The sequence below is a fragment of the Triturus cristatus genome, chromosome 2_1 (genome assembly GCF_964204655.1).
Source record: "Triturus cristatus chromosome 2_1, aTriCri1.1, whole genome shotgun sequence".
Taxonomy (NCBI): Eukaryota; Metazoa; Chordata; class Amphibia; order Caudata; family Salamandridae; genus Triturus; species Triturus cristatus.
The window spans coordinates 1,120,509,630-1,120,533,706 of record NC_140581.1 but is presented as its reverse complement, the minus strand read 5'-3'; the positions used below and the strand labels follow the sequence as shown (position 1 = coordinate 1,120,533,706).

At 41.5% G+C, this 24,077-nt stretch overlaps 1 protein-coding gene across 2 annotated transcripts in view; it reads left to right on the top strand.

Moving 5' to 3' along the window:
- UBA6 (ubiquitin like modifier activating enzyme 6) overlaps nucleotides 1-24,077 on the top strand; it is a 658,681-nt gene that overhangs the window by 216,464 nt on the left and 418,140 nt on the right. For both annotated transcript variants that reach the window (XM_085636514.1, XM_085636515.1), the window contains 4 exons: nucleotides 7,982-8,105; nucleotides 14,561-14,664; nucleotides 15,653-15,715; nucleotides 21,886-21,962. In XM_085636514.1, coding sequence (XP_085492640.1) covers nucleotides 7,982-8,105; nucleotides 14,561-14,664; nucleotides 15,653-15,715; nucleotides 21,886-21,962 — 368 coding nt within the window. The remainder of the gene's footprint in view (nucleotides 1-7,981; nucleotides 8,106-14,560; nucleotides 14,665-15,652; nucleotides 15,716-21,885; nucleotides 21,963-24,077) is intronic.

Below are 24,077 nucleotides of genomic sequence, written 5' to 3'. Positions count from 1 at the left end.
TGCCAATTGGGAGTTTGTGTGGTTTAAGGAAGGAACATAGGCCCTGGGCACCTGATTGGCAGGAGCCCAGGGTACACTCAATCGAAGTACATTCAGCAATTTAGCAAAAAGTGGGGGCATACCATGCAAGAAAGATGGCACTTTCTCACAGATATAGCTGGACCGTAAAATACAAAAAAGGTTTCTGCTCTCGTATCTACACAACTCAGCACAGTCCAAGGCCGTTGCACCCTGAGCTGTGATCAAACCACCAGACAGGTGGGAGAGGGCCTTTATCTAGTGGGAAAGCTATGAGCTGGCACAAACAGTTCTTTATTGCAGAAACGAAACTCAGCAAAGGGCATTTCTCAGAAAAAGATTAGTTTCTATCACAATGCAAAATGGAGTCGTGGAAGAAAATGGTGCAGCGAATACTTACTTATACAGGGCATTGCGTGAGCATCAACGGGCCTAATCTAACAGTATTGCCAGTGGCTTCTCCAACTTTCACTGATTTAAGGGAGTGGCTATTCACTGGTATCTCCATGTCATGCTTCCCTTCTGGATGCAATTCCGGAAGCTCAAACAGTTTCTCTAAAATATTCTTCAAAATATAGCTGTTTGAAACATTTACAACACCAAGCTGGTACTCCTTCTTAAATGATCTGATATCACAAATCTGTCTTTTAACAACAAGACATCTGCTATATTTTGTTTCAAGTTTATTAATGTTCAGACATTTGTCTTTAAAACATAAATAGATAAACAGTTTAAAAATGTATTACAAATGTTGACCCCCCCCCCCAACCTACCTTCTCCAATCCTTCTAATACAGATTCAATCTACTTGTCCTACCCCAGTCTACAGATACTAGCGTCAGATATCAATACGAATCCCATCCTCCTTAGCCCCCTAGACTCTTGAGTATCTAGCTTGATAAACATAACTCAAGGAGCCTTACATTATTAACCCAAGTGTATTTTAAAAAATCTTGCCAAGCCACTCGCAACATCTAAAAATGTTGTGTTCAACAAAAGTGCAAGTGTATTATTTTGATAAATTGTATTATATTTTAAAAACAGTGTTTTTAGAAGTAAGCGGCAAACCCCACTAACAGGACGACAATCCATTAAAAAATGAACATAAACATTTTGAAACCTCATTCTCCTCATGCAGAAAAACATTACATTTCTCAGCCCTTAAATACCGAACATTTTAAGCTACCCAGATTTTTAATAATAATAAGCGTTGACGGGCATCTGGAAGAGTTGGTATGTATGGGAACACCCTCAAATTTCCCCAAGATTTCAGCATATAATCTACTCAGGGTTTGTGTCGTACACAATCCATATCAGCCAATCTTGACTCCTTTCTACTGGCCATATTACGTTCACATTTCGAAAGGTGCAGTGCTTCAGCTATCTTAAAGTTCTCTATTTTTAGGGTCCCAGCAATATTACCTAATCTATTTCTGACCTGCCACGCTACCTTAACTCACTTCTTCCAATTTCAGAGGCACAGAGAACCGATACCTTCTTTACCTCAGAGGACCAGAGTTTATCCTCAAATCTCAGGGTTGCTTTATAGGCCAGAAAATTCCAGACCTGCAAATCACCTTCCAGTCTTATTGCCGGGCCCATCGCGCTTTTTGGGAGACCTAACAATTTTCTCAAACACTCGTTCCCACACCTCTACCAATTTCCCTCCATACTTAGAGACAAAACCTTTGCCCCATAGAGACATTGAGGGGTGACCATTACATTGTAGGCTGTAAGAAGGGAGGACCAAGATGGCTCACCAAAGGTATTCTTAAACCGAACTAGGCCCCTATAGTTGCAGCTGCCTGTGTCTCCACCAATTCTTTATGTAAGGCCAAGTTCAGCTTTTTAGTAACTTCATACCTAAATATTTGTAATAGGATACCACGTCTATCGTCCTATTACCCAGGGACCACTTGAACTGTTTGGAGTTTTTTCCAAAAGGGATTGTTTTTGTTTTTCCCAAATTAACCTTTAGTTTGTTAACCTCACAAAAACCTATCTATTTTCCTCTGGAAGCATAATTGGGTCACATCTAAAACCGCCAGATCATCTGCATAAAGGAAGCACGGCACATGCCTGCCCCCTACTTTTGGCCAAAACGACTGGGTAGCTGGCAGCAACCTTGGAAGATCTGCGAGGAACAAGGAGAACAACGTAAGGGCCAAGACGCAGCCCTGCCTTAACCCATTTCCCAAGGTATTGTTCCTTACCGAGCCTCATCCAAATCAAGTTCCACTTGGGCCCAATTCTAAAAGTGTAGTTCCCGCAAGATTACCAATAAACTTAGGGTAACTGCTGTCGCAATATAGCCCAGATGATACTCCGATCTACCAAATCAAAAACCGAGCTAAAATCAACGAAACAGTAGAAGAAACAAGGACAACCATCATCACACTATGCCTCGGTCCCCATATGACTAGCTCCTCTAGCCAACTCTGAAGAAGTAGAGAACTGTGAGGAACTCATATACACATTATGAGCATTATTTTCTAGTTCTTGTATTACTGTCCATACTGGGGTATTTCATAGAGAAGGGCTTGATGTGGGGAGGGGAGTAGGGGAAGGGAAGTTTGCCATAGTGCAGTGCATAGCGCGTTTACCAGTTGTACACCTACTGCGATTGCATCCCTGCTCCTTCTACCTAGCAAGGGAATTTCAGCCCGTTCTTCAGATCATAACTAACCAGTGACCATTCCAAATAACACTCTCAGGTTTATAATGTGTAATGTGTATTGGGTCAATGATCCTCGAAAAGCCTGGCTTATACTATCCTACCTCACCTGACACAAGATAGATGTGGCTTTAATTGAAGAGTAAAACACACAAGATGATGGACGGAATGTTGCACATTGGCAAAACATTCACCCCCAGTCACAGATCTGGGTTTAATCCATTGTTATTTTGCTCACCACGCCACCCCAATTAAGACATGGCCATATGCAAATCAGTCTTGACCCTGTGCCCCATGGGAACAGTCCAGCCCGAACTGCCAAGCCATGTCTTCCCTGGATCGGACTCAAGCATCCCAGGACCGGTTTCGGGGTTTCACCCCTCCTCAGCCAGGATAGCTTGACTCCAGTGGCGTAGTGAGCACGGGACCCACGTCTGGGCATACCCTTTCCACATAGGGCGAACAGCAAAACACACAAGATGATGGACGGAATGTTGCACATTGGCAAAACATTCACCCCCAGTCACAGATCTGGGTTTAATCCATCGTTATTTTTCTCACCACCCCACCGCAGTTCAGACATGGCCATATGCAAATCAGCCTTGACCCTGTGCCCCATGGGAACAGTCCAGCCCAAACTGCCAAGCCATGTCTTCCCTGGACCGGAATCAAGCATCCCAGGACCGGTTTCAGGGTTTCACCCCTCCTCGGCCAGGATAGCTTGACTCCAGTGGCCTAGTGAGCACGGGACCCACGTCTGGGCATACCCTTCCCACATAGGGCAAACAGCAAAACAGACAAGATGATGGACGGAATGTTTCACATTGGCAAAACATTCACCCCCAGTCACAGATCTGGGTTTAATCCATCGTTATTTTGCTCACCATGCCACCCAAGTTCAGACATGGCCATATGCATATCAGTCTTGACCCTGTGCCCCATGGGAACAGTCCAGCCCGAACTGCCAAGCCCCGTGCTCTCCATGCCACTGCATTCAAGCTATCCTGGCTGAAGCGGGGTGAAACCCCGAAACCGGTCTTAGGATGCTTGCTTTCAGTCCAGGGAGGACCTGGCTTGGCAGTTCGGGCTGGACTGTTCCCATGAGGCGCAGGGTCAAGACTGATTTGCATATGGCTGGGTTCAAACTGGAATGGCATGGTGAGCAAAAAACGATGGATTTAGGCCCAGATCACTATACTAGGGTGAATGTATGACATTGTTCTGCATTCTGTCCATCAACTGTTGTTTTATGCATTTAATTGAAAAGTCTCAATTGTCTGGGAAGTTGACCCCCACATTTGCTGCAAAATGGAGCGCACATAGGTTTTTTTCTTCATACTCCTCCTATGCGAGAGGAGTTGTCGTTCTAATTCGTAATGGGACTCCGCTGAAATCCCTCTGGGTGATCACTGATGAGCAGGGTCGATACATAATACTACAAGCGCAAATAGCGGAGACCCGTGACTTTAGCCAATGTATATGGTCCAAATGTAGACATCCTTGGGATACTGCATGCTGACAGACACTCACCACACAATGCTATGTGGTGGAGATTCAATCTCTCCATGCAGCCCAGGGTGAATAGTGCCGGGGTTGGGGAGTGTGTGACACACAATGGCACATGCAACACTGAGAACCGTGATGTCACAGTGGGGGTTGGTAGACCTATTCCACCCCTGCTACCCAGAGGCGAGGGACTATACTTTCCACACTACAATACACTACTCTCACTCTAGACTAAACATTTGACTCTGCATCCAAGATGTTTCAGGCTGGTTAGAAGGAGTGGAGCACATGTAACAGACATTGTCTGATCATGCACCAGTTGTCATCCCCTTGAACAATCCTGAGGCGAACCACTGAGTTAGGCTCTGGCATCTGCAGCCAGAGGAACTGCTTGATGACGTTTTCATCTATACAAAGAGACCTAACAAGGCTGGGCTAATTTGGAAAATAATTTAAAAGTGGGCCCGTGCTGGTGCAACTGGGCGCTAAGCAGGTGGAATTCTGGGACTTTGCAAAGCGTGAGGTGAAGTTTCTAGGGAAATATGCTGCAGCCAGGCGATATAGAGGAGGAAAATACCAATGTAGGTCCCTAACTGGAATGCTTTGCTCCCTTGGGCAGCAACAGGGATAACGGAAATCGAAACCGTAGATGAGCCATATACTACAAGGCAGAGCTCATTCTACACAAATCTGTAGCATATTACAAAGACCTCTATACACCCAAACAGAACACTCCACTGTCACAAATTCATTCTTATCACGATAGCGCTACACTGACAACACAAGTGGGGCACCCTATGCGCCCCATCACAGTACAGGATCTCAAAGCATACATCGCAGATATACACAATGGTTCAGATACTGTGGGGAAAAGATTCCCAGTTGAGTTCTATAAAGCATACACTGAAGAGTTGGGCCCAATGCTCCTAGACCAATACAGTTGGGAGCTGAAGCTTGGCAATATTCCTCCCAGCTTGTAGGACACCATCGTTCTCATGCTCCTCAAGCCTGGTAAGCCTCCACACCTATGCAGATCATGTCGCCCGCTCTCACTAATAAATGTTGACATGAAAGCCTGGCTAAGCTAATAGCTGAATCACTGCCCTTAATACTCCCCTACATGATATTCCCAGATCATGCCGGGTTCATGCCAAATAGATTCATCTCGAATAACTTACGAACACTTCACTCTAACCCACTCAAATGGAGATGGCATTGGCTGTAGCGGCTATCTTTCTGGACATGGCCAAGGCCTTTGATTCAGTGGAATGGTAATACCTCTTCACTGTGCTGGAGAGGAGGGGAATGGGCTGCCAAACGTTGTGATGCGTTATGCTCCTATACATGGAACCCATGGCCTGGATCAGCATCAATGGATTGCTATTCATCTCAATCCTGATTACGATGGGACAGTAACAGGGGTGCCCTGTCGCTGTTCCTGTTTGCACTGGCAGTGGAACTTTTCTTATGTATATTTAGTCAACACCACTCCTAGGGAGGGATACAGTTTCACACACAAAGGCTGATCATTTCCCTCTATGCTGACGATATTTTACTTATATTGAGGGATGCAGACAGAAATCTGGCACCGGTGATACTGGAGATTGTGGCCTTCAGGGCTAGATCAGGCCTTCATATAAACTTGGATAAATCAGTCCCCCGGCCGCTGACTGATTGAACTCCTCACCCTGAGTTGATTTGATTAGGGATAACTATGGGAGTTGTATCACCAGGCTAGAACAGCAAGTTGATGGATTAAATAAACTCCCTCTAACTCTAGCAGCTAGAGTAGTGACTATGAAAACGGTGGTCATCCTAGACTACTGTACTTGTTCCAGAATCTCCCCATCACTCTCACAAGAGTCTTTTTTATGAAACTAATGTCCCTGGGGACCAGAGTTGCACGGGCTGGTAGCCAGCTCAGAATTGCTTGTGGTAACTTGGTCCTGCCATGTTAGGAGGGAGGGTTCTGTGCCCCCAAATCTGGGGTGGTATTACTTAAACGCACAGGCCTAGTTTGCCCATTTCTGGATGCAGGACAGACAACAATCTCAACCTAGAAGCGGAAACTGGCTGCTCCGTTTCTGTACTGAAATTCACACAGTAAACCACACTGCCTGGATATGGTCCCACCTAGCCACATACATAGGCTACACAGACATATTTTCTCCGCACATTACGTTAATCAATAGTCCCAAAGTACTCGGACAACAGAAACAGGGGTGGTCTGCAACTGCTAGCCAAAGGGCTGACGAAGATAGGAGAATGATTTGTGAATTCTAGGCTCCTCTCCTTTGGACAGTTTCTGTCAGAAGGCCAACCCTGCGCAATACAGACACCACTATACAATAGACTCCGTAGTACAATACATGACATGTATGCTTTTTTACCGCATGAGCACAAGGAGTGGCTGCTCCTAATGATGGTGGTGCCAAACCCCAACCCGCTTAAACTCATTTCCAGAATCTATAATGACATCACCGTGGTAAAACCTCTTCCACCTCCCAATATCAAACATAAATAGGAGACTGAACTGGGGTTCTGCATTCTGACTGCAATCTGGACATACTGTTGCAAACAGACTAAACAAGTCTCACCCAATGACAGCTTACGTCTCCTGCACCTTAGGTTTATACAGAGGATATACTACACCCCCGTGTCGTGCTAGCCAGACATGGCTTAGCTACGGATACAAATGCTGGATGCAGTGCCTCAGACTTCTTAGATTTTGAGTGGGAATGCGCACCGATTCAAGCCTATTGGAACACACTAATTTTGAGAAATTAACAGAATCGCCAACCTCACCCTGACATTCACCCCCTGATTGCTATTTCAGGCAAGGTAAAGGACGTTCCCAACACCTACAGTCTAATTGTTGCCCTCGCTCAGCTGATGGGTAAGTGCAGAGCATTGAAAGAGGTCTTGCCCGCCCTGATATGCACAATGACTGAGGGATCTCAATACCAGCTCCACACATTCAGAGGTCTATGGTGCTCTGCTGCCATAAATGAAATGCCAGCATTTGTAAAGCGCACAGCTGCCTCCAGAGAGATGTCCCGGCGCTGGGGGCCGTCTGGAAGATTAGGCGAGCTATTGCCCAGAGTCACAAGGTGCTGGGCTAATCTGCGCCGGCGCCGGGGATCGAACCGTGAGCCCCGTGTTCCAGAGACACCTCTTCCCTCCATAGACCAGCAGACAGTTGAAATATGGAGCCTGCTGCGCCAGTATTACTGGCTGACCTATCTTGACCCTCAATCATGCAAAGGACCCCTCAAGCCAACTGTAAACATCTACATTATTCGGCGGCTGTTCACAAGAGACTGTAATACTATTTTTCCCTTTTTGTGGTGTCCCCTACCTAATTATAGGTTCTGTACTGCCGTTTTTGCATGGCTATACTGCAGCCGTAGATGTGCATGCCCTAAATACTGAACATTGACTTCAGTGATGCCTCATGTTCTACCATTTGAAAATAACTAAATAAAGCGTTTTTTTAAAACCTTCTTTTCAATGTGGTTCACTTTCAAAGGTCTGACGTTGGTGTTAAAGTTGCATGATTTTAAGGTGGAAATATAGTGTTTCAAACATGTGTAAATGCTCATATTTTTTAAGCAAAATGCCTTCTGCACTGTTTTAAAGCTACTTACTAGGACTGTTAAGATTCTGCATAATTTCTTTTATAAAGAAGTTCCCAAAACTTGAATGCTTTATGTCTGTGCTTTAGAGATCGGTATTGCTGAATTACAACAGTCACGCCTTTTACATTGTCATTGTTCATTTTCAGTCTGATCCTGGCATTGTCACTTGCCTTGAAAATCACCCACACAAGCTTGAAACCGGGCATGTGGTAACATTTCGTGAAGTTAATGGCATGTCTTCTTTAAATGGATCCAAACACCAAATAACAGGTATTGTGTAAATGGTGCTAGTTGTAATGCTTCTATGAAGCACAACTCCACTCTTTTCTTTTTCGATGTTGTGTATTTTGTAAGCTAGTGCAGCCTATGTGTATACATATTAAAATGTATTGAAATGTTGGAAATGCAGCCAGGTGACACTGTATACTCAAATCAAAGCACATGGTTTCATGTTGGAAATGTGCGGGTCCATCTTTCACAGCAATAGCAATGATAGCTGAGGAATTCTTTTCTCCGCTTGTGACCGGTGATCGCCTTTGATTACGTCAAACACAGTCAGCTGCACAACTTATGTTTTTGTTACTTTCAGTGTTTGTTAATGGGCTTGCAGTAGGAAGATAAAGGTTTAGACTTGACGTGCTGTAAAAAAAAAATCTGAGCCAATGGTCATAATGTTTAGTTACTTAAACAATTCATCAATCTAGAAGCCATCTAGTGGGAGGAGTCTAAAACCAAGCAAGCAATGTATCCTGGTAGGCAAGGTATCCAAGTACTGTGACGACAGCGTGTGACCCCTCTTTCTGAAAAATAGAGGAATGAGGAAGGTAATTGAAGCCATTTATTACATAACTGCTCCATATTGGACATTGGTATTGAACATACCGTTGTCTCTTGGCTTACATCCCTTTTATATTTTGCATGTAAATGAGAGTAGTGGCCATTTTAAACAGCCAAGACAATTTGACTGTTTTTTTACGATGAGATTTGTTGGATACTGCCTGCTTTTGGCTCCGTTCTTGGTCACTAATGAGAGTTCATTAGTAAATTCCTGTCCTGTTTTTGATTCTTGTGTGTTATTTTTTGTGATGCTTTATAAGCATTGTGGATAATAATTTGTTTTTCTTTCGGGATATTAAGACTCTGCAATTTTCAAAAGCCTCAGTTGTCAAGTGTTTTCTTCCAGGATTCCATGATTATCTCATTTCTAAAATTAATTGGTGCCAAATATTGCCCTGTTATGTGTCTGCACCATATTGTTCCCCAACTCACTTCGAAATCCATATTTCCTGATCTGGAAGAGGAGCATGACTGTGACTTGCAAATTATTTTAGCACTTAACAGACAAACCCTTACAAACATCCTGCAGTTTGATTTGATGGCCCAGTATTGGAATATTCTCGAGGTGCCTTAACCTTTTGGCCCTGGGGACCTGTTTTTGTGCCCAACCCTCAAAAAACAGATATGATCGCTTCCATTTGAGTGCCCTGTATGTGAATGGCCCTTTCCTAACACTGAAACGTCTGAAAGCACTTGTGCGAGCATAACATGCAAGCAGATGGATTGAGCAGCCAGGGTTCGATGTCTCCTGAAGAGGGCGATCACGAGAAAGCACCCTTAAGTCTGCACATAAGCCCCCTTTATGATTGTGAGGGAGAAAGTCATCGGTTTTTTGTAAAGAGTTTCTAAAATGTGAATCCTCAATGATACTCTGATTACCGAAAACGTATCTTCTCTTGTGTAGACAACCCGCTCATTCTGTTAGCTCTTTGGAGGCTGTGATTTATCAAAAGTACAATTATGTCCTTAGTAACCGATTGTCCACAGTTATTTTGTATTTAGAACTTGTCATACGTTGGTCTTGTTTGCAGAGAATGTATTTCAAGGGCAGAAGAAATATACCACTTGCATTCAATATTTCACAGAACAGGATGAATTCAAGCCCAACTTTTTTGACAGAAGACTATAACTATGGTAGTGGTTCTGTTTGCAGTATTCCGCTGTTATGGCCTGTGGTGTGGGAATCAACCGCTTATAAGCAGATTTCCCAAGCTGGCTCATTTTGCTTCTCTTGAGTTGCAGATCAGTTGTGCTCTTACAATCTAGATACTCGCTTTTTGGGGTATTGTCCAGGTTCAGTGGTTTACCAATTGTACCAAATCCAAGTACCCAGCGTGTTTATTTTGGATGTGCAAGGTCAAGACTCAGAAGAGGATACTTTAAATATTAAAGAAACTGGTAGGGTGATACGTCTTACAGCTTCCCAATATTTTACAGAGTGTTAGAGGAGTTACTCACAGGTCACTTTGTTTAATTACTTTTGGCCTCGTTCATTCCTATTTTTGGATGTTTAACTCTGTTGAAAAAATGAATCGCAAGGGATGTGTTGTGCAAGGTTTTCTAACAGGGCATAATTCAAGACCCATTTATGACATTGTTAACCTTGAAGGCTTGGCTACTGAAGTGAATGGCCTTTCCTATTTCGGGCACTCTTAGTTTGACCTTGAGGATTAAACCATTGCAAAAGCAAATATCCCCTAAATTACAGGCACAAATCATTATTCTTTGTGTTCTGTCAACAGTGTTTTGTGAGGAGGAGACAGAGACACAGTTTTGTAGATCATAACTATCTGTTTTTATACTTGTGAAAACACTCCAGTGAGTTTGTCATTATACTGAAACTTGTGGCCTTTTTCTTGCCATAAAGCTTTTCCTCTTGTTACTCCACGTAAACTTGAATGTGTTACATACTCAGTACCATTGAGAAGTTTTCACTTGTTCTGACATGCTTTGTGATGTCCAGCATGACTAAAATGAAATGCGCGTTCAACCAGTTGATCTTTAGCACTTAAAATTAATGAAATCATCCGATTTTAAAGTAGATATAACTCAAAACCTGTCTTAATTTGTCTGGACAAGGGCCATGGTTCCACTGTGGGGTTGCTTCCATATCAAATTGCTGCATAGGTTAACATATGCATGTCCTCCCATCTTATTGACCTACATAGAAATGTAAAAGTTAATTTTCATGCAAGTTGGCACTGTCATTGTTGCTAACCATGCCAAAGATGTATCAAGTTTAGTTCTTGAACCACTTGTTCCTTACCAGTGAAAGTAATTATAGCCTTCCTCTAGTGTCCATTTCTTGCTGTAGATAGTTGGGAGAATTTGACTCCAATCTATTTAAGCTAAAGGTTATTTGGGGAGGTTTAGTATTTTGCCATCTAATTAAGTGTTCCTGTAATATTGAAATTCCAAAGAGCGCAGTATTACAATGCAGGCGTTCCCTCTCTCGTACCATATTGTTGCTATTATTCTGAGTCATAGGTTCTTCATTGATGCTATAGACGTTAAAATAATTCCCTGCTGTGTCCATATACCCCGGAGCACCATCCATAGATGTATTGTCTTTTGAAATACTACATAGTGTCAGTGTCCATCTGTCCTTATGATGAGCAGCCTATCTGAGATAAACTTTTTTCCTGAAAGTAAACTGATGACCTCCTAATGAGCTGTTTCAAGCCTGCATTGCTGCATCGGATGTGCAAGAAAAGGGCGAACAAAAAGGAAAAAATGCAGTCTGACAACTTACATTGACAGTTGAGAAAAATGGTGCTGTCTCTTAAGACTCCAGGAACTTCCCCTACCCAAATGCAATCTACTGGCAGTTCCTCTCAGAATTAGTTCTTTTTTTGTACAGTGAAATAGATGTATTTTCTTTAATATTTGTTTTCCAATGCCCAACCCTACACTGCATGGGAGGGAGGTGGGTCATTTATGACTTCAATAAGGATGCCGTTATAATGGTGCGCACACCGCTGGGCCTGCAAAGATCTCTTCATACATATAATGAGTTTATGAAAAACCTGGGCCTGACCGTAAACACCAGTAAAACTTTTATAATGAGCATAGGGAGAGGTAGTATGAAGACTAGAGCCATTTACATCGATAATAAAAAGGTAGAAAATACCCCCACATACCCCTATCTAGGAAATATTTTTGATTCCAAGGGTTCCTGGAGCCATGCAATTAAAACTAGAAACCTGCATTTTATGAGAGCAACTTCAGCCTTGGTCAATTTTTCTAAAAAATTAGGCAAAAAACCCCCGGCAGCGCTGCTCCATATTTATAGTGCAAAATGCGTCAGCACAGCAATATATGGCGCAGGGGTTTGGGGCTATTGCGATGTAAACTTAATTCAAGAGACTGAGAATGCATTTTTAAGATTTTTGTTGGCTGTCCCACATAGTACCTCGTCTTATATCTGCCATGGGGAATTGGGAGTTACGTTTATAACTGACATAATAAAAGCGCAACCGGTCCTTCTTTGGCACCTGATCTGGTCTACAGCCAATACAGCACTTAACCATGAAGTTTTAATATATAGTCTCAAATTAGATCACGCTCTAGAAATAAGATGGTTGAAATATATAAAAGATTTCATGAGCGATTTGGGGCAACCGGGCTACTATACTGATACCCCCATCCATGGGTTCTATCTCCAGAAAAGCTTTAAAAAAACATGTATGGCTCACTTGGAGGCACTTAGATTTGCTGGGAAGGCCTCTCATCCAACGGTACTCTCAAATCAATTGCTGTTAAGTACTCCTGGTATTCAGTAATATCTAATTAATATACCAAGCGGGTACGACAGATTCGGTTTGACTAGTTTCAGACTAAGTGCTTTCCATCATCTGGTCAGCTTTCCAACAATACACGATTGGTCTAAAACGTTATGTAGATGTATGTCCTTGTAACGAGGTCTCCCAGCAATCTACAATATACGCTGTTCTTTTCTGCAAGTTTTACAAGGCAATAAGGAGGAGATGGATTATACCTATTCTAAGATTATGGGACTTGAAGCAATGCCGTCCGGCTTTTATTGCATTGCAGATCCTGGAAAATGAATGTGTTACAAGAGAGATAGCTATGTTTCTAAAAATTATTATCAAATGTAGGAAAAAATTATGAGAATTTTATCTTTACATTGCAAAATAATTTGATGCATAATTGAATGTTTTTATTTTTTCAATACTGCGATATAATGATATAACTGTATGCTTTTATGATTTTTATGAAACAAAAATCGAATAAAGTCTGATTTGATTTGACTTCAATAAGGATTACAATGATGCAGAATTAGAACTACATGTAACATTTTTTCCTTCATGTAGGATCTTCATTGATAGTCATATGCGTTAGACTAGAGTAGCAAGCTAGTTTTATCTGCCAGAAGAAAGCTGTTGGACAGCAGCAAGAAACAGAAAAGGCACCAGGCCTAAGTGAACAGAGAGTAGTTTCTCTATCTAAAGAAATGTTCAACGTTTCAGGTCCATTAAATCAGTTCAGTTCAGTTTCAGTTTATTTATGTCTTTATTTTGATTAACAAAAAATCATAAAAGACAACGTGCATCAATTAAATCATTAGCCTATGTTTCTAAATCTAAACAATAGTGTTTTGTGAATGAGTGGTTTGATAACCATGCTGCTGCTTTGCCGATGTCAGCTGTTGGTGTATTTTGAATCCAAGTGTTTGTAGCTGCTTTTTCTCTGGGAGAGATAGTCTTAGGTTACCATGGCTGAGGTTGGTTTGCCAATAAGTAGAATAATATAATACAGACTGCTATCCGTCTAGCAATAGATTGTTTGGATGTGGATAGTTTTCTTTTCTATTCTGAAAAGAAAGGTTTATCCATGGTAAACAATAATTGCGGAAATCAGATGTTCCATTAGCCAGTCCAAGAGGACTGGGGAATCACACTCTGGAGACTGCTGGAAGCCTGACACTGGTTGTTTGTCAAGCAGACTTGAAGCCAAAGGGCAGAACTGTGTATTTCTAGTGATTGCTCCCTACAATGAATTGGAGGAATCTTCTGTAGTGCCTTGCTACTAGGATGTGAAAATACACATTTTACAGATCTATTTCACACATCCATTCCTTCTACGACAGATATAGATAGATCTGATGCCAGACAAGCATCCAGAATTCTTTTCCCTGCTAAACATGTTTTTGGAACAGAAGCATCACTTTAGGTACCGGCTCAAAAGAAAACGTTCAGTGGGTAATTGGTCTCTTGCATATCACTCCCAACCATTCTTTTCTGCTTGTTGACATTCTTCCAGAAAAACGTGAATAAAGGCGAAAGGGACAGTTTCTCTCCTCTGGGTTCCCCAGTTTACTCAGCCTGTAGATTCATTGAGATACTTCAGGTAGCTTTGCATAAACAAAATTAATGCAAATTTAAAGCGTTGAGATAATCGTAAATTGGAAACACTCTATATTGCCTGTCCTAATTCTTCTTTTTGACTTATAAAGCAGTTTTCGGCCCTGGTGCAGTGTTTCCAAAGGTTTGCACGGGAAGGGAGTTAATGAAATTAAGAGCTAATCAGGTGTTTACCTTTCCCTGATTGTGGTGAAGAAGAGCACCTTTTCATTTAACATCTGCTTCTACTTCAAAAAGAAATATTGAAGCACTACTACACACATGTGGGCTTGTTTATAACAGAAGGTTGCAGCTTCAAATGCTCTTTATATCTAGTGTCATTAAAAAAGCATAGCTATGTAGAAATTAATTTATACATATTAGTGGAGTGAGCACATACTTTATTCATTCCTAGTTGTGGGTCTGTTTTTTATGGCAAATTTAATGTACAAATTGTTTTAAATAAAACCTGGGACTTGGTAAATCCACATTTTCTAATTAAATGTATTTCTTATGTTTTCACAGTGGTTTCGCCTTATTCTTTCAGCATAGGGAATACATCAGACTTGGAACCTTACCAACATGGAGGGATTGCTGTTCAAATTAAAACTCCAAAAACATTTCACTTTGTAAGTATTGCTTTCAGCTATGTTGGTATCACGAGCAGAGTGACCACTCAATCTGAAAAAGTAATGCACATTCATATTTGATCTGGAAAACGAAATGGTATATATAGATAAGAGCTGCTATGCATTGGTATTGATTTAAATAAGTATTCAACTTAATTTACAAATATGTATCAAACCTGATTGCATTAAACGTTCATGAGTCTATAAGTCTCCATGTGATGACATACACCTCGCAAAAGAGTTTTGGTAGTAGTTTTATCAGTCATACCGTAAGACCTTGGCCATCATGTACATTAGCTAACTATCAACTATCATAATAAAGACAATGTGTTTAATCGCTCTACTCATTGGCACATATTATAATTCTCGGTTGTCATGCATCTGACTTATGTACTCAAGAGTTTGTATTGTTCTCAAATTGTAAATCTTGTTGTAACATATGACTCTGTGTACAAAGAGAGAATATTTAATTCTTCAAAGCAGTAGGGCAGTACTCGAGGCTTTGCCATGCAGTTTGCCATAGAATCGACCACATGCTTTTCTTCGGTCACATTTGCTGAACTCATAATAAAGCTCCGAAATGTTCTGATATGTATGACATTCACAACTGTAGTCTATAGAAATATATATCTAGTACAGAAATCCTTGATGTTTTCTTCTTACATTGTTATAATTGTAACCAACATGTAGCTTGTTATGATGGAGTTGGTGGAGGACACAACTTACTTTTATGGTTCTTTCTGTTTCTCTCCATAATTAATCACTGTAGGATTAATAGCATAATCTTGGTTTTTATCTTTTTTATTTGTACATTAATCTTGCAATCTGGGGAGAATTTGAGACAACTCGGAATTTATTTTTAAACAAGTGGTGTTAGTAAACGGTCTGTTAGAAATGACATGCACTTCTTGCATCACTAGCAAGCAACACTTCAGCAAGATGATATATACAATGTATGTTTGATCCAAGTTATTTTCTTTTTGCACAGGAAAGTCTGGAAAACCAATTAAGAAACCCAAATTACCTTGTTGCAGATTTCAGTAAGCCTGAGGTATGGGAAACCAGATTTTTATTTATTGTTTGAAAAGCTGCCCAAGTGTTATTGAAAACATCTGGCAAAATGTTTATTTGTCAATTAATTCCTGTTTACTTCTGATAGCTTCTTCCCAGAGTCGGATGGCTTTTTACATTTTTTTTTAAAGAGACAAAATTCGTTTTTTTCTTTGTGTGGTATAGATAATTCGTACTGCTTCTTCTCCATATTTGATTAAAGGAATTAGATAAATTTACTGAACACTGCAGTGGAGGGCGGCTGAGAAACAAGGTGCATGGGGTAAAAAGAAAAGAAATGTGCAGGTGAAATAATGATGGTATGATGGATCTTTGGTTCGATGCAGAAAAATTTGCTCTCTTTATTGATACTCCTGAACAGCGTCTGAGGGCTTTGTCTTGGTCAGAGAGCTCTTTCTTTGATGGTCAATTCATATCTCGAATGGAGCTATTTCAGGATTTATATTTATAGCATTTTACAAACAGATTATCCATGTATATATCTGCTTCCTGGTCATGAACATGTAACATCAGTGTAATGTAGCTCTACTGTGTGAGCCACAGAATGTAGAATCTACCTACCCTAGAGGAACGCGCAGCAGATTAAAGTATGTTAATTGTGAGTTATGTTTGTTGTCATTTTATCCATCTTCTTCCTTCTACATAGATCCTTTGTCATATGGTAGAAAGAGCAGGGGGGACAAATGAAAGGGTGTATGAAATTACATATTTAATTATTTCGAGATTGTTTTTTAACCTATTGAAATCAGACTTTAGAACTCACTCATTGTTTTCTAATGTTCTTTAGGCCAAACTACAAAAACATACAGGGGATGGTCAGTCTCTATTGGCAGACAATTAAGTATTGAGGTATTTCAGAGGTGCAGTTCAAACCTTTGTTGTGAATTCTATACATCTAGCCAATTTATTTGTAACATTGTGCAAAAAAATTAACTATTTGGCACCCTTCTTTCAATTTTTATCTGGGAGATTATGCCCCTTCATTTTCTGTCTCACTCAATTGTCTCTGTATTATTGTTGTAGAATGTTTGCACTGCATCTGTTTTAGCGTTATCCAGCTGCCACTGATCAAATGTGCTCTACTTCGTGCATGCAAAAGATGAGTTCTTATGCTTTGGCTTGTTAAGGCTTTTCTCTGAATCTCGAAGTAGTTAGTGTTATTAGCCACTTAGACTCTGGTTGGGTAACCAAGTTGCTTCTGACGTTAAAGCTTACTCTTTTGTGTGGTGGTACCTTTGGAGATTAGATGCCTTATGGCATCATAACCATACTCCTTAAATTTAATGCCCAGTCAGAACTATATGTTTTCAAAAGAATAGGCCTTTATTAACATATGGAAGATTTAGGTCTCTTGAAATGGTAAACAACAAAATTAATAATACTTGTAACACAAACCGGGACAGTAAAACAATGCCGAACTGTTTTATAGTGCTTTTGCACAGCTCAAGTCTGATTAGAGTTTATGGACAGTAAAATGGTATGGTGCTCTTTCTAAGACTTTGTTGACAGGCTCAAGCAATGTACAAAGGGGCCCAGGCAAAATGAGACTGTGTCAAGTATGCTAGGATATGGCTGACCTTTTTCTTACTTTCTAAACCTCCCTGTGTGAAGATGGGAACGTTTTGGTGGGCCAAAGCCAAGAATTTTGAGCATCTTTAGAAATGCCACAAAGCCTAAAATATTTGAAATCCCCCAAACAATAAGCTTAAAATGTACCCTGGAATTTTGGCCCATTAAAAAATGTAAGCTTTCTGGGGGACAAAGTACTGTTATAAAAATGCACTGTGTGGTTAATAAGACCAGTTAAACTGTGATAGTAAATGATAGCGGTAATGACCACAGTTCAGCAGGAGACCTTTATACCGCTAGCTGACCTCAAAAGCCAGTTGTTTTAACAAATGTACTGCTTCAGATAGGCGAGCACCAAGGTACTTCTCTCCCTGTACACATTTTATAGAACCATTGTTCATAAATAGCTGATCACAGTTGCAATTTTCAGGTGGCTGTGGTACCCACAGAACATAGGCCACCACTAAACTTGCAGATTCCTATTAGGCATCAGGATTTAGGGTAAATGTAATATCACAACTTACATAGTGCTATCCCTATGACCAGAAGGATTTGAAGAATGGTTCCAGGTTCAGGATTACCAGCCTCAGCTAAGGTGACTCACCCATAAAGCATAATGTGTAATGTAAAATCCACAGTGCCCCCCATGTCCGAAAAAGGAATGGCTTGGGCTTTCACATAGTCAGATTTGTTTTGGTTTATTAGTGTAGAGCAGGCTCACTATACTCTCATGGAAGGTTCTTGTTCAGGTACTCTATGCTCTTGCAAACCAAATATCTTTGGTTCATTTATGTCCTAAGATAAGTATCCTCCCCACTGTCATTGATTTTATTGTTATTATTGTCACGAAGGTTGCAGCTTTCTGTACCTTCAAACACTAATACAGAGGTCAAGAAAACGTTTTTTGGGGTCAACACCAGGAAAAGAATATTTGCTGTGCCCTTAAGAACGCGCATGACCAATTTTGGCCACTGAATTTTTGGGGTGAAACATGTTGGCAGTCTCGTAGGGTCTAAGGACCATAACCTCCAAGAAGACCCGTTTTTACCAATTTAATATCCACTACATCCCCATTGATAAAGGGATACCTGGGGTTTGTAGTAGGATTTTTATCTATAAGTCCCCCTGGCCTACATCTCCTAAGAGCTCCCTGAAATACGGTTGAGCCCACCCTGACCTTTAGGAGTCAAGGTGAACCCGATGATGAAGCTTAATCCTCCAGAGGGCCCACTCGGGAAGAGGCAAAGGGCCATATCAAGAACACTACCCAGCATCATCTTATGGGCCACCCCCAAGAAAGGCCAAAATAGCCTTAAGGAACATGAGATCTGCTGGGGCACCAGGGCCCAACAGCCTCCCTGCAGCCCTATTAAACGTTGACTTGAACCTTTGGATTACCATCTTAACCCATCTTTTCTCGTAATGTTATCTCATGGCAACTGTTCTGGAAAGTTGGAGGGGCTCAACTCTATTACCCATATCCCAAAAGGGAAATAGAGTCTTAACCCACAAATTAAAGAATGATAGCACTATTGGATGTTGAAGGGAAGTGCTATGCTAAAATACTGTACGGAGAACTTGAATTTTGGGCCAAAGAGAAAAAATTGATTCCATGGTTCCATGCTGGCTTCCAAAAACATAGCCACATAGAAGATAATTTCCTGACCTTAATGTTCCTGATTGATGAAGCAATGAGCCTTGTGGCCGCCTGTTAAGTGCAGCATTTATTGATTTCACTAATGCTTTCGATAACATCGCTAGAGACAGACTGTGGGAAAAGCTGAAGCAGTGGCAGATACGACCACATCTCTTAGTGGCATTATAATCACTATACTATAATACATGGGTAAGAGTCAAACTATCAGCCAATTGGAAGACGTCAGAACTTTTTTCTTAAACAGGGCTGCAACAGGGCTGTATACTGGCCCCTCTGCTCTTCAACCTATCTATGGCAGATTTGGAAAGCTATCTGGTAGTCCCAAGGATCTGCCCACCCCGCCTGGGAATGTGGAAAATACAAATTCTGCAGTATTGAGGTGATACAGTGGTACTTGTCAACACCCAAATTGACCTTCAGGGATCATTGGATATACTTGAACAATATTGTGCATTAAATGAAATCACCATCAGTCTGAAAAAGACTAAAACAATGATCTTTGAACGACACTTGATGTAAAAGGGTGCCTGGTCCATCAGAGGGTCAAGACTTGAAAGAACAACAAGCTTCTGGTACATCAGTGTCACATTGGATGAAAGAGGGGGTAAAAATGCCCAACTGGGCTCCCTGAAAATGACGGCTCAACATCTGACATGCAAGATGGGCCAACATAATCGAGGCATTGCATGCCAATACACAGAGGTCCTCCTAACAGTGGTGGCGGCTAATGTGATGCCCGCATTGACATATGGCTCAAAGGTGTTTAAGGTCAACCTCTATGAGTGGTTAGATAAACAGCAACGTATCTGCAATCGGTGCATCTTCGCGCTTCCAGATTATACTAGCCAATCACAAATAAGGCTAGAATTCAAACTGCCAAAGCAGGATTTGATTCTTCGGGCCAAACTCATAGCTTATTGCAGAACATTGCAAATGGCCCTAACTGGCACAATAAAACATGTGCTCTGGGAGAAAATCCAGTATCCTGGCTCAACATGGGGTTTGTTCCTGGCAATTTTAATCAAGGCCTTAAGTGTGGAAGACCTACTAAAACACATCTTACTGCCAAGAATCATAGCACAATTGCTAAAAAAGCAAGCAAAAATAATCTCATGACAGCAGGAGCTAAAGGGTCTATAATCCCCACATCATGGCAGCTGGGCAGCGAACCTCTACTCTCCTGGCTCAATACCCTAGTACCTGATTTTGCCTCTCCCATATCACGCAAAGTATGCCCTCATGCAAATTCGTTTTGGACTAATCCACCTAAGGGGTTATTGGCATGGTCATAAAGAGGGGGAAGTTGACACACGATGCAGATGATGTGGCACAGCAGAAGATTCCTTAATACATGTGATCTCCATATGTGAAGCTCAGAAACCTTGGAGGTGCTACTGGCTCCGGCCAATACTCCGAATCCTAAACGTAACGACATGTGGGGCTGCTGTCTTAACCTGTCTACAAGAAGATTCATGCCATCTATTGGGACGTTTCATAATGTTTTTGAAATCAGCAACAGGAAATCCAAAAATGCCCATGATGGCCGTATGTAGGAAAATGATGGCCATTGTAGGAGCACCGGTAATTGCTGTGATTCACATAAAGTAAGGAAAGGGACAACAGACAATTAAAGATGCCCCTGATACCCCGGGCATCCATGCCCAATCTCCTTGTATCACACACCTCAGAGTCGCACCTCACCATTAAGGAATTATGAAGCAGCGTGCAAATTAAAGCAGCTCAAACATACTCTATCATTTAAACGCTTGCTTGAGGTGAAAAAGGTTTTTATTATTATTGATAGCACGAAGCACCTTTTGAGTTTTATGGACTTTCCTCATTGGGCTGCAATTTAACTGTGTGGAAGGTCCTTAACGCCCTTAAAAAACACACATTGTAGTGTTTCTTATCATGCTCTGGTATTGTTTGCTTTTATCTGCTCCGCCCTTTCTCTTTCTCTTTCTCTGCCGAGATGTAATAGTTTTAAATAATTGAACATCAGTAAACTACTTCACTAACCAAAGGCGGATCTACTCGGGTGCTGTCACTTCCACAAAGCAACACGGATGGGTATCTTCTATTTTATGCCTTATTGGCTTTGTACTTGGCAGGAACTCCATCCACAGAACACACAGATTAATGTACTGCAAAGATGCCACTTGTCAAAGCTTATCACATACACGCAGGACCAAATTAATGTTTCCAGTTCAGGGGACTGAGTTTCTCTCCCTCTCTCTCATTTCGTCGTCCTTTCTTCCTCCTCAGAGCATTACATCAAGACAGATTCCTTCAAACCTCCTTTCATTAAGAGAGTGGTTCCTTTAAACATCCTCTCACTTACTCCCCTGCTAAAGAGAATCACTGCGTTTTGAAAACCAACATGGGTGGTAAATGAGCGAGAAATACAATTAGTTAAAACCAATTTTTTATAAATTATTTTGCTGAAAAACAAGATTAAGTGAACAAGATCTTCTAAAAATATGTAAATAGTGGCACCTTTTCAATGTAAAAGCATATTACATACCAGTAGGGTGCCTGAACTCTGAGGCTTAGGATATGGTTAGACATGGCTGATAGGGGTTTTGGGCAGTAGCATAGAGTTTATTGTTCTCCATAGATCTGAAATTCAACTGAAAAGCTGTAAGCAAATTACACTTTTAACATAAAAGCATGCAAAAGCACAGGTACATACTAATTTCATTTAAATGCTTAATCCAGATTATTTGAAGAGCAGGCATTCCGACCATTGACACAAATTGCATTCAGTAATACATCTATTAATTTGAATAATTTCAGTTTGCCTGTTTAGACATATTTCACGAAACGCTTTAAGACGTACGCAGTTTGCTTAATAGATCTGTTTTATTTTCAAATATCTTTCTTTACTGCCATAACAGTTGTTTTTGTCCTTTCTTTTTTATTAGGCCCCATTACAGATTCATACATCAATGCTTGCATTGGATGAATTCCAGGAATTATTTGGGCGCATGCCAAATATTGGGTAAGGAAAATGTCATGCAAATAAAGGAATAACTAACCTTATTGGTTTATCTAATTTGGGTTTCCCATGTTTGTTTCTCTATTGATGGCGGTGTGGTTTCCGTGCCTGTATGTAATTGAGTATCAGACGGCAGCGGTAGCCCTACAAAGAGTTTGCCAACTGTTGACCTAGAGAAAAATGATTGCATGATTTGCACAGTGTAAATCGGAACAACTTGTCACCGGTTATTAGTGTTTGTTCTTTGTTCCTTCAACTTTAAAATGCAGTAACCTGTATCTAATGCTTCCATTGTAATGGATATTAATTTGCATTGCAAACATTTCATTGGCATTTTTCACATGGTTTAATGATGCCCAAGGAGGTTCCAAAGCCCACAAATTGGAGGATTTGTTGAAAGAACCACATCGAAAAAGCAGAGAACAGTCTGGGATGCTCCTGATCCCGCATCTGTGAGGTGCCAACAAAACGGATCGGATGTCACCAGCTTCTATGGCACATTATGTAAACCTGCTTTATGATTTCCATCGCAGTGTTTCAAATTTGTGGTGTCCGATACACAGTGACACCTGGTGGTATTGCTATAAAACCAGTTCAGCATCAAGCCTGTAAAGTGTTGTTCACATAAGGAATCTGAAGGTAGCTTTTGAAGAAACAAAGTGGCTCTTGTCATATGCTGGGTTCTTAGCCAAACGTCCCCATGGGAAATCTCCCTCACTATGGACTCTGCTGTGACTCACTCTAATGTCTTCAATAGTCTCTTACAGAGTAGGCATCATCATCATTGTTCTTTGAGGTTCTCTGGGCTTATGGATCAGTTGTCGTCATTTTTTTGTGTTGTAAAAATGTTATTGGTATTTTGCATCTTTACATGAGTTGTATGTCAATCATCTACATTCCACATGTACTTTAGACATTCCTTCTCAGAATGGATATGTTAACGGTAATGTGTGAGCGACAGTGCATATCATGTGTGGAACGTAAGCTTGTAAGCATATCTGTTGGTTGTGTTGTGTGTTCTATTGCGTCTCATGGATGTACATCCTTCCTGTAAGTTCCGGTCTGTAAACTACTGGTGTGATTTCTTAACTATTAACTATGGATCGAGTTCGGGTTGAAGGGGTTGGGTTGTGTCCAGGCGGGTGCATTTTGTGTGGGGGCTGTTATGCTGTTGGTGTTATGAGATTAGGTGTGTGGGGGGATGCAGCGGTCTCTGTCTGTGTGGGGTGTTGGGGGTTTAGTGGTGCCTGGGGACGTGGGTAGGACCTGGCAGGCGAGTTCTGGGTCGATTGTACTGCTGGGTTCTGGGGTGCAGTGGGTGGTCGGCTGTGTGCTGTCTGTTGTCTGAATCGATGTAGGAGCAGGGCGCATTCTGTGGATATGTGTCGCTTACATAGCCCCCTCACCTCTTCATTTCTAATCACTTCCTCTTCTGCCGTTCCTCATTTATTAACCGCTCCAACCCAGGCTGCCAGTAGGGGCCCCGTTGGGCCCGCCAGTGCATAGCTATTCCTCTTTTTGCCAGCAGTATAGCCAGTGATGCGAAACATGTCTGAACTTTGTGTTGTTTTCGCCACCGGAACACTTCTAATGCGCTGGCCTCCCATGTATTCATGTCTGTTGAGCCCGTGATATACTGTAGTGTCTTGTGTATTGAACTCCAGTAAGGTTGTAGTGTGGGGCAGCTCCAGAACATATGTTGGAAAGCTGCATCGAAAGTCTGACATCGGGGGCATGAAAACTGCGTTTCTGGGTAGAAGCGGCGGAGGCATGCCGGTGTTCAAGTATGTGCGGTGCAGGATATAAAATTGTATGTTTTTGAAGCGCGCGTTTTGGGATACTTTCTTGGGGTATTCTACTGCGCGTTCCCATTCTTTGCCATGTAATGGTCGTCCTAGCTCCTCTTCCCAAGTCTGTCGCAGTGAGTCTAGTGGTTTGACTGTGAGTTCTCGTACGGCTTTGTAAAGCCAGGTAACCAAGTGCTAATCGGCACCCATATGGAGGATAGTATATTGTAAAGGGTGTGTCACGGATTCCTCTTCGGTCAGGTCCCAGTGTAGACGGCAACTGGGCATGATTTGTCTGTGCAGAAGGAATTGCCCTGGGGGGAGGCCGCTG